We start from the raw sequence: 11,917 nt of genomic DNA on the forward strand, positions 1-11,917 counted from the left end.
AAAGGCAAAGCAGAGAAATTACAAATACACGAACATGACAGCTAGGTATTGAGAGTGACTTCCAGTTGTACTGTGTGTGCCCTTTGAATAATGTTCCATAATCCGGTGTCTACTTCAATATGTTCTGTCAAAAGGGTCCAGCATTTTTTGTTCATCCTAATTTTCTTTCCGTTGTAGTGCAATTAAAGCTTGTGTTGCGGGGCACATGAAAATGATCGACAGCACAGCTTGAACTTCTAGACAATGGGTACAGGAAAGTTGGTGTTGGCATTTGGCAATACTACAACTTCAAAATCCAATAAAACCCAACATTCTAGGCTAGGATGTCGTCATCTTTGGGAAATTATCCCATCATTTGTTTACATCTCAAATGACAACAACGACTGTTTTTTCCCGAATTATTTCGATGAAAAATCCCATACTGTCAATAAATACAACAGGAACAAAACCAACTTATTTTTGTGTAATTCGATTCTGAACCCAACACAACTGAAATAGGCGATAACAATCTCTGTCCGTCCGTAACTTAAGCATACAACTCATCAACATTACACTCCCCAAGGAAAACTTTGATGCTACGCGGTGAACCACAGCTGCCTTCAGCAATAAGTGCTCTATCATTGGCAGCCATATGAGCAATAATCTTGTAGATCATTTCAATCTGACAAAGATAAGACAAAGAAAAATAGTTAGCAAAGCCTTTGGTAGTTGGTGAGATTGTTTCTAAAGAGGGAGTGCAATCAGCGTGGTGCATTTACATCTTCAGGAGCGTGGCAACGGTCAGCAACTTCATCCAGAGTCAACGGTTCTACAGGCTCTTTACAACTGGAAACACAGAAAAACATTGATGGTACTGTCAGTGACATATAACCAACAGTCAGTTATGCATGAGTTAGTTGCAAAGAGAGTTACCGACCACTCCAATGGTCAGAATGCTAGTCACATGGGAAATGAAGTCCCTTGGTTTCGTCCAGGTTTTAGTTAGAATCAACTATCATTTTACAGGCCACACCAGACTCTTGGGTTTTGATTGCAAACTTGTAAGTCCTTATTAATCTTTTCATAAATTTCCAACATACAGCAACTCTGGCCTAAAAAAACCATCCTTATTTTTTTATTTATATTTGGATATTTGCCTAATACTTTGCTGCAAGCTTTCTCATTTGAAGAATGAACTCCATTATTTTGCCCATCCCATAAATAGGATTTATATAGGACTTCCCGTTTCAAAACTGATATCAAAATATCAAAAAAGATGAAAATAGAAGTAACAATAAAGACCTAGATAGCATGAAGATTTAATGTTGTACCTGGCCTCATTGAGTACTGCCAAAACACGCTTCTGAAGGGCTAATACTTCTCCCGCTGCCTTTTTCCCGGCTTCCACACCTGAGATAATAATTAAAAGCAAGCAGACAATACATGTTAGTGCCAAAAGGCATGAAACACCCACAGCGACATTCCAATTCTCACTTCCAGACCAAAAGCTTCTATAACAGGCAAAAGGAGATATATATATATTTACCAGGTTGATGGTATGCATTAATGTTGACAAGTGAGGCATATATCCCAACTGCTCGCTCATAAAGTGCTACAAGTGCACCCACAGATCGAGGTGTCACTTCTTGTACAGTGACTGTAATGGACTCACGGTCATTAGCATACAAAGCTGACCTAGTCCCCTGTATCAAATTTAATCAGAACTATCGGATTAATAGGAAGATAAAAGTAACAGGGCTTCATCAGCTAAACCAACAAAAGTGAAATTTTATCTCCAGACTTGGTGCCATAGGGAGTGTTAAAAAACTGGCTGTATAATAAATGTAACCTGTAGCATGCCAAAGAGGTAGTCGCCACATGTGACACCTGGTTCAAGCTCCCAATCATGACCAGGGGGTCTATCACGAAGCACCTCAATGAACGTTGCAAAGAAATTGTGCACACCTTCTCTCAGCTGTTGAATGTAACTGAAGAAAAGAACAGTGCATCAGGAATAAGCATAGTTTACATCCTGGGACATATCATATAACCTTAAAACCCAAAACCAAAAACTTACGCATGCTGATCTGTGCTCCCTTTATTCCCATAGACAGTAAGCCCTTGATTCACCTGTGACATAAAAAACTCATCTTCTTTCCAATCACACTACCATTTAACATCTTGACAAGACTGAAACATCTTTGATGATGAGTACTTCCAAGTATTTAACTCAGAAAAGACCAAATTGTAATGAAAAGAGGTCCTCTGCATTCCTATTGGGCAAAATTAGATGCAAGTTGAGTCATCAAGTCTATACATACACGATAAAATGGCTCCAGGAAAACCAGAGTAGACATACATTATGAAAGGGAGACTTGCTAGATGGAATCAGATCCACTCATAGATGCCTCACTGTTGTGATCCTAGGGTTAAAGGTTTAATCAAATGAGTAATGCTAGGTACAAGCCCCAAACAAACTCAATGCAGACCTTTTGTAAAAATGTGGGTCCCACTAAAAAAGAAAAAGTTTTTTTTATACTTTTCCATGGTGGGGTCCACTTTTTTACAAATGGCCTACGCAGTGGCTGTCTATTGGCGCTTGTACAAATCATTTCTCTAAACAAATTAGTATCCAACAGTTCTAGGACTTTTGAATCAGTGGTTGGATCTTTAACAATTTGTATCAAAGCAGGGACCGCGTCACGAGTTTAAAACGCGGAGGGGGCGACCTAATGGCTGGATTAAAATGTCTAGATACTATATATGGGCATAGTGTTAAGTCATTGAATACTAGTAGATGAGTGAAGCCGCCAAAAGAGAAAAGGCTACCACTAGGTCAGTGTCGATATAGTGGCCTGCCGTGGACGTCGGATTCGGAAGCGTGGTAGAATGTTATGATTCTAAGGGTTAAAGGTTTAACTAAATTAGTATCCAACAGTCCTAAGATTTTTGGATCAAATGTTGAGGTCTTTAACACACACCAAGAAGGAAACGACAATATTTCAATTTAACCAAGTAGTACGGCCAATGAACTTCAATTGATGTTCAACTTTTTACACCTCAGTAAAGTTACATAAACAAAAGCCAGTTACTCAAATTTGTAGCACATACCCTATTACCATCCAAGTCAAACTCCTTCCCAAGAGATTCCATGACCAGCTGCTGCAAATATCGACTAAATAACAATAGGCTGTCCTTGTAAGGAAGAACAACCATATCCTAAGGACCAAAAATAAAATAAAATAAAGAGAGAGAAGCAAAACTAATATAAGAGAAGCTGAAATTAACATAATTCTTTTTTTGATCAGTTGAAATTTAACAGAATTCAAGTATTAAGCAACTCTTAATAAAGTATTAAATACCTTTGATCCTATCCCATCAGAAGCCCAATACCAGCATAAAGCTAGCAATGCTGCAGGATTATTCCTGACCTAAAGCAAAGAAATCAACCAAAAGGGTTATCATTTTTCCTCCTTCCTTTTGGGGGGAGGGGGCCAGGTGAAGGAACAATATCACAATTTTTTTTTTTTTTCCTCAAAAAACAAGGACTATATCTTGCCAGCATTTCACCATTATGCAATTTTGTCTCAAGGGAAGTGAGAGATCAACATATTGACTGTAATTGAGATTCAGACGTATAACAAGAACGCTAAATATACTTCCAGTAAACAATAACAAGAGCAGATTTATTAACTATTGAGACTAATAGAATACAGATCTTTGAATAGGAGAATGTTATTGGTTGAATATTTAATGCTTTCTTATCAATAACAATGAAGAAATTCGACAGCAGGCCATGTCAGTTGATGACTTGTGTTGCACAGACTTGATCATGGAGAAAACAGCCTCACCATTCTTGCAAAAGGCACCTCTTCCCCATTCCAGGGCAAAGCCTAATGCTCAACCTATGGAAGGATGGGATTGGGAACCAAAACAAGTAAACCATCCCACTTTTTCTTGTGCGGCTTCGTGCTTGAAAATAAATATGAACCCTTAGAGAGAAAAAATGAAGATGATACTTGAAAAGCATTAATCACACTTCCAGAAACTCCCTTACAGCCCCTTAGGTCAAACAACAGGGTAGGCAGTGGGAGTCCAGGACTCAAAATACCAAGTAAAATGTCCACTTAAATAATGACCTATCAAATAATGAATTAGAAAGTTCTTTATCCTCACTCAACAACAGCAGTACCAAAACATGATCATGAGTTACAAAATACTAGGCCAAATTCTTACCACCGTGATTCTATTCGCTTCATCCATTAATGATGCTCCAGCAAGCATTTCTCTTATGTCAATTCCCTGAATTGTGGATAGCATATAAATAACCATAAGACATAAACAATGATAAAATCAAATTCTGAATTCAATAGCTTGTAACCTGAAGTGCTGCTGGAAGCAGACCAACTGCGGACATTTCAGATGTTCTACCACCCACCCAGTCAAACATAGGGAATCTAGCTAGCCAGCCCTCAATTCTTGCAGTGTTGTCTAACAATGAATTTTCTTGTGTTACAGCAACACCCTGAAAAAGAACATTTTTTTTTTTAACTCATGATTGCTAGTGCGAGAGATTGCTAGCACAGACAATATACATCACAGATCATCACTGCATCGCACTAGTATTGGACGTAAACAGGTGAAACTTCCTTCATGCATGACCAAACTGGTCAGTTTAAAACAAGATAAATTAGAATGTGAACCAAGATGATATGAAAGTGCGCGAGTATTTCCACTAAGATACATATAATTTAATATACTTGTCTGGCTAGTGTTAAAGCCTTGCAAGTTTCTATTTTCCAACTCTGGAACTGTATTGTTGCCAGAAAGTTATATTATATTTTTACTACAAAATAGGGGTGTATGATAAAAGCAGAAAGAAAAACCTGAGATCAAAAACCTGTTTTGCAAATTCCAGGCCAGCTTCGCGAAAAGCCTTCTGTACTTCCAGTAAACCATTTCTAGTTTCAGGAGTGCCTCCACTCTGACAACAATTGGGTAAACATTATATTAGCAACAAACCCGACATCGTAATCAAGAAAAGTAATAATTAAGAATGTAAAAAACATATTAAGCAAGGATAATTTCCATGTCTACCTTTGAAATCACTATTACAAGTGTTGATGCCAGCTCAGAGCCAAGCTGTGCAATCTGATGATCAATTCCTGCTGGATCCGTATTGTCAATGAATCTTATCTGCCAATAAGACAAGAAAACATTATCAACATATTCAAAAAGGATTGAAGGAGGATTTCAATTTAAAATCAGCGAAGGGCTAGGTTAAATCATTCACAAATGGACTATTTTCCCATAATTTCAGGTCTATATATATTTTTTTATAAGTAAGAATAATTTTATTGATACGAATGAAATAGGCATAGCCCGTGTACATTGGAAGTATACAAAAGAACACCTAAATACATTCTAAGATCAAGAGAATAAGGACAAGAAGTCATGCACATTGTTTCCATTTAGCACAATGGCTGAATTTTCAAGTCTATATATTACAAACCAGCTCTTAGTCATCATGACGCATAGAAATCCTCACAAGCCATTGGTTAACTAGGCTTTACCATATCATACAAGAATAGACAACTAGCGGCATTCCTTCATTTGGAATATTATACATCAACAAGACAAGACCCCCAAACAGAATATATTGCACCATTCAAGACAAAATTATCAGATACTTCTTGTTAAAGAAAAAAAAAAGGAAGAAAAAAAGGAAAAATACTTCTCAACCCAATATATTTTTTTTATTGGCACCATATGTCCAAGAACAAGTCTTGACTAATCCCGAGAGTGCATGGCCCTCGGCAAGGAGTTTCCCACAAATGGACTTTGGGTAATTCAAGGGGAAGTTCACCCAATCCGATTGCCCCTAAAAATTGTTTGCACCCAAGAGGATTCGAACTTTGGACCTGGAGAGAGCATACCAAGAAGACCAGGGACTTTACCACTTGACCCGACCCCTAGGGATTCTCAACCCAATATTTAACTTCTTGAATTTCTCTCTTTTCAATTTGAATAGTTTTCTTTTAAAAAAATGTTCAATCCAATGGGAAAATGGGAAAGTGTTGGGGAAGAAAATCATGATTAAAAAAAGATGGCAAACAAAAAGCACATTCAACATGTATATTTTGTATCCTGCATGTGGTTAGGAAATAATGGAAGATGTTAGATGATAGCAAACACGAGTGGGAAAATGTAACAACTCAAGGAAGACCCAAGAGACCCCTGAGCCCATACTCCAAAAAGACATGTCAATGTTACAATTGGAGTTCCTTGAAATCATTATAAATGGCAAAAACTTGTTCCTCCTAAGCAATGTGGGATCCCATTCACCACCCTTTCATACTAAATTTGGGGTATTACAGTCTCCTCCCCCCATTCTACCATAAGTCGCACAGCTCAAGTCTCATACTTCTGATTGAGATTAGTTTTGATATCATTCGAAACGACCTAAGGAATGCTCAAGTCACATATGAGCCCAAACTCCAAAAGGACTAATCATGTTACAATTGAAGCTCTTTGAAATCATTATAAAAGGGTAAGAACTTCTCCCTCCCAAACAATGTGGAACCCCCATTTACCACCCTCTCATACTTAATTTGAGGTATAACAGAAAATGTCTGGGCAGAAACTCAATTGCATTATCAAAGTAAAATTCAACATAATTATACATTACACTTCCAATCTGGTATTAAAGAAGAAGCAAAACAATCACCAATAAAGATCCAAGTAAAAGGCCCTTATATACCTTCAGAGGAGGATTATCAGGAGCTAATGCCTCTGCAACAAACTGTGGTCCAAGAGCTGAACCTCCAATCCCAACAGAAAGAATTTGAGTAAAGCGACCTTCTGCTGAAGATGGGGGGGGCTTAATCTGGAATTTCGTTTCAATCGAACAACACATCAAACAAACTGAAATAGTTGACTACCAGTACCAATATAATTCGGAAAGGATGATACATTCCAGGGATTAGAGGGTTCGCGTACATTTAAAAACTCGTACATGCAATAGATATCTCAAGACTACAAGCAATATAATAGAAAGGGAAGCCTGCGCTCAACATATCCTGTAAATCATTCGGCTTAATTAACTCTTAGCTCATGCCTTCTTGCACAACCAAGTGAAATACTATTTTTTCTTATATGCATGATTCGGAGGCATGAAAGCTCAAGCTAGTATCTCACGTCTATCTTCCCTCAGCAACCAAATACCCCGCCAATTCATCAGCTCAGTGAATGAATCTGGGACTGGTTAAGTAACAATAAACCAATTGAAAATTGTTATAATTAACCGAGCAATGCTTTCTAACAATAGCTGCTTTTCCTATCAGCACAACGCCAGGCTTGCTTCAAGAACTGATCAATACGCTAAGCAACGCCAAAAAATAAAAGGAAAAACAGAAGGGCGGGATAAAGACAAACTGACCTTACCGCTGATGACGTCGTCTGCAAACTTGGAAACAGCGTCAAGCGTCTTGTCAATCTGCGACCTCAAGAAGGAGTTGGGAGCGAGCTGGGAATTCCTCAGCCAATAGTGGCCAACCATTCGCCCCTCGTCCGGGTTGGCAATCGCGCCCTTCTCCAACTCCTCCATAGCGTGGAACGCGGCCTGGAAGCGAGGCTCCATCTCCGCCACGAACTCGCCGGTGAAACCGACCCGACTCACGTCCAGGAACAAGCCCAGATCCTTATGCTGGTAAAACAAGTCCACGTATCTGTCCCACAGCGCCCGTGGATCTTTCTCCAGCCCCTTCTTCTTCTTCGCCTCCTTCAGAACCCCATCATCGGTCTTCGACAACTCGGCCGAGATCTCCCGAGCAACGGAATGAGTCGATCCGAGACTGAAGCTCCGATCGAAGAGTCTGGAACGGGTGGGGAATGTGAACGAGTCTCGACGGAGAGAATTCGTAGGTTTGAAGAGCGGTTTTTGGGACTTGAGAGTAGGGGAAGAGGAGAAAATGCCTGAGATGGAAGCCATACTTGGATCGGAGCGATGATCACGATGCTGAGAGGTTTATGTTACAAATCCTTCATGTCTGCGTTAGTTCGATTGTTTATTTTCTTTTCCTGGACTCTTTATGAAAAAAATGGTTCCTACGTGCTGGTTTGGTGTGTTGTAAAGGTTGTCTTCTGGTTCTGGGTGACATGGTTCACACATTGATTGGTAGGTTTTTTCCCGTACGTTGACGGGAATGCCCTCTACACATTTCCATTTTACAGCAGTATCCCGAATATTCCTTTCAATCTTGAGAGCAAAGGCTCGTTACACGAGGCTTCCCCAATAGGATAGCACCACGTGTAATACTTGTTCTAATAATGTTAGAAAAAAGTCACTATAATAATCTATATTTTACATTCATTATATAATTATTTTTAATTATTTATTTTTTTATTTTAAACTTAAGAGATATATGATCTAGATGATACCATATTATATGTATAAAATAATTATTCTTAACAGTAACTTTTATATATATTTATTCTTATTAAAAACTAATATTTAAATCAATAAATTTTATGATCTGATGTTTTATCACGTGATTGCAATCATGTCATCCATATATTAAAAAGAAATTATATTTGGACAGGTGTAAGCATGTATACTCATTTACAAATAAATAAATAATAGATGAATATATAAATCTATAATATACATAAAAAAAATTAATAGTAAATTTTATTATTTTAAAGAGAACATACTAGATTTTAAATTTATATATAACATTAACAAAATAATTACTGGATTTTTATTTGTAAATAAATAAGATCATTAAATAATAATCATATATTATCTCTCGTAATAATAACGATATGGAAAAACATATTTCTCACCTCCAATTGCAACAGGCTTATTTTTTGTATTCAAATTATCAAAATTGACACATCACACCTTTAATAATAAGGAATTTAAACTTTACATCCTTGTATAATTTTAATCATCAAGGTAAATAAAAATAAATAAAGTGATACAATATTGATGATCGGATATTAATAAAAATTGAACGGCGAGAAATCTTAATATTCTATAATTTAAATGTCTAATGTGTCGTTGAGGTCTTTTGAATTAATTGACAACACTTTAATTTCTTATTAAAAGAATTAAGAATCGAATTTTTCTACTTAAATATTAAAAAAAAATTATATCTAATGTGTCAAATTTAGCTGATTAAGGTATAAGGTGTAAAATGGTTATATAATAATTGACCTTTATAATCAACATATCGTGTCTATGTTTTTTTTTTTTTTTTTTTTTAATTTTTCTTTACAATCGAGAGATGAAGTTTTATGACACCTGAACCCAACACACAGCGCCATCTTTTTTTTTTTATTTTTTTAATGGCATCATTCCTTATAGTTATAGCTATCAGTCATCGCCGCACAGGTCAAAGAACCGGTCTGTGTGGAAGAGTAAGTAAAGAAAATTAACAATATACTCTTAAGAGGGAAGCAACTGCGTAATTAACTCAGTGTAGTAGTACCTGCTAACATGCATTAAGACTGAAAATTCTCGAGGTTGTGAATGCATCGAAACTTGTGGCAATTAAGTTCTTCTCCCACGCAGGCTGTAAATGACTAATGAATTCTGAATCGCTGAAAAAAAAATCTATTTTTTCTGAGCATTTTACGATCGTATGATTGACTAAGAAATCATGCATACCGGACCTTGTATTTGAACGCGAGGTGAGGTGAGGTGAGGTGTGGATTCCCATGATTAATTATATCTTTGATTACATCTTTAAGTGTAGTGCTAGCGGGCCGCTGTTACGTTAATGTATTTAATTTTTTTTAAATATTAAATAAAATAATTAAAATAATCGAGCGATAATTTGAAATAGTAATTTTGAAGGACTTTATTAGTATTTTCTTATTTGTAAAGTAGTACCTATCTGCAAGATATCAGTCAATTCTTTGATTTTTATTTTTTCTGATTTTTAGATGGCTGCGAGATACTTCAACTTGTATTTCCATGAATAATATTTACAGTTTTAATATATATGTTTTACGAATTATTTTAAAAAAGGTAAACAAATATATATTTCATATAAATTTTGTTTTAACGATTATTTTTAAAAAAATAATATACAAAATTTATATTATTTATATTTAACATTACCCATATTTTTTCACTTTTTTTGGCTTGGACCCTCAATTATGTTTAGAGTACGATCAATCAATCCTCCAATAATTGATGTCAACTGAAATGGCCAACAATGTGAATCATGCGATCATATATTATATTTTTCATTCTTTGATTAGTGTGTTTCGTGTGCTGGTTGCCTTCTGTAATCAGCAAAGAGCACGTGTAAACTAATGTGATGTTATCAGTGACGCAAAAATAAATAATATTATAAAAAAATCACCGCAATCGACCTACCCGTGCAATGAAATAAAATAATAAAATGAATTAAAATTAAAATTAAAAGTTTAATAAAATATTATTATTTTAAGATTTTAAAAAATTGAATTATTTATTATATTTTGTGTAAGAATTTAAAAAAATTGTAAATATAAAATGAAATACTTACACTATCCAAACGAAGCTTAGAGTAATATAAAATATAATTATGTATTGTGTGCACTCATTTAAAAAAAAAATTATACTTATAATTAAAAAATTAATTTTTTCACGTATATCTCATATTTACTCAATTTATTTAAAAGAAGATAACGTTTATATATTATATGACTCTAAATATTATTTATCAACGTATTAATATATGATAATATTTTCTCCTTTAACTAATCATTTATATTTTAATAATGTTTTAATAAATATATTTGTTATCATATGTTCTTGTCCATAAGCGCGCCTATATTGACCCTTAAACCAGCTTTCAAATTAAAATTTGACTATTCTTAAAAAAAAATAAAAAATTGACCGTAGGTGTAATTCGTTCGATCTGGTTTGAGAGAATTAGAGCATTAGTATTGGATTATACAAATCTAAATAAAATGAAGAGTTTGAATAATAGAGTCTAAAAATACACCGCATTGGATTATGTAAATGTAAAAGAAATGATTTTTAGCTACAATAAATTAGTATTATGAGTCAAAAATACACCGCATTGGATTATGTAAATGTAAAAGAAATGACTTTTAGCTATAATAAATTAGTATTGTAAGTCATATTTAGATTTAACTGTAGCTTCTTTTTTTTTTTTTTTTTTTTCTAATCAAGCATTTTATAGATATATAAAGAAATACAAAAGTTCAAGGTGGATCATTTCCACTATCAATATACAAAAAGCAACTAGGAATATTATCTATAGGTAGGCTTCCAAAAACATGATTGGTAGCTGCCCATTGCGCCACTGAGTGTGCACATCGATTTTGAGATCGATGAATTTTAGTAAATCTCCAGTCTTGATGATGTCGAGAGTTTTGCAGTATGTCCCCAATGATGGTTGAGATGTTCCAAAAAGGAGTGGAATCTGGATTCTCTATAGATGTGAATACCGATTGAGCATCCCCTTCTATAATTGCTAGATTCTGGGTAGAAGCCATTTTGGATGCTAGCAGTGCTGCCAATGCTTCTGCCACTAGAGGGATATTTGTTTGTACCTTATCTGTTATTATCCCCAAAATCTCTCCACTATGATTTCTTTGTATTACTGAGACAACTGAGTATTGGTCTCATACTGCTGCATCAAATGAGAAGCTTAGATAATTTGGAGGAGGAGGCTTCCATTCTTCTTCTTTGCTTTGTTGACTCTGTTTTTCTTTCCATGCATCTTTATATTCTTCATAGATGTGTTTCAACTGGATATTTGCTTCTTCCACTGACAAAGAGGTGTGATTGTGGACTATGTCATTTTTTTCCTCCAAATAAAATCTAGAATTATAACCGCAAATAACTGAAAATGATGCTTTTCTTCTATTCGGAGTCCCAACTCTTTTTCTGGGTAGATGATCATTCTGATCCAGT

At 35.3% G+C, this 11,917-nt stretch overlaps 1 protein-coding gene across 1 annotated transcript; it reads right to left on the minus strand.

The window, feature by feature from the left end:
- Positions 1–295: 295 nt before the first annotated feature.
- Positions 296–8,130, minus strand: LOC121259736 (glucose-6-phosphate isomerase 1, chloroplastic). Its single transcript, XM_041161461.1, has 14 exons — positions 7,418–8,130; positions 6,740–6,865; positions 5,077–5,175; positions 4,880–4,963; positions 4,361–4,504; positions 4,216–4,281; positions 3,342–3,410; positions 3,091–3,198; positions 2,057–2,109; positions 1,829–1,967; positions 1,526–1,682; positions 1,311–1,389; positions 759–825; positions 296–661 (listed from the first exon to the last, which is right to left on the minus strand). The coding sequence occupies exons 1-14, from the start codon at positions 7,967–7,969 to the stop codon at positions 527–529; spliced, it is 1,878 nt and encodes a 625-aa protein (XP_041017395.1). The 5' UTR covers positions 7,970–8,130; the 3' UTR covers positions 296–526.
- Between the last annotated feature and the right edge of the window lie 3,787 nt (positions 8,131–11,917).

The sequence above is a fragment of the Juglans microcarpa x Juglans regia genome, chromosome 4D (assembly GCF_004785595.1).
Source record: "Juglans microcarpa x Juglans regia isolate MS1-56 chromosome 4D, Jm3101_v1.0, whole genome shotgun sequence".
Taxonomy (NCBI): Eukaryota; Viridiplantae; Streptophyta; class Magnoliopsida; order Fagales; family Juglandaceae; genus Juglans; species Juglans microcarpa x Juglans regia.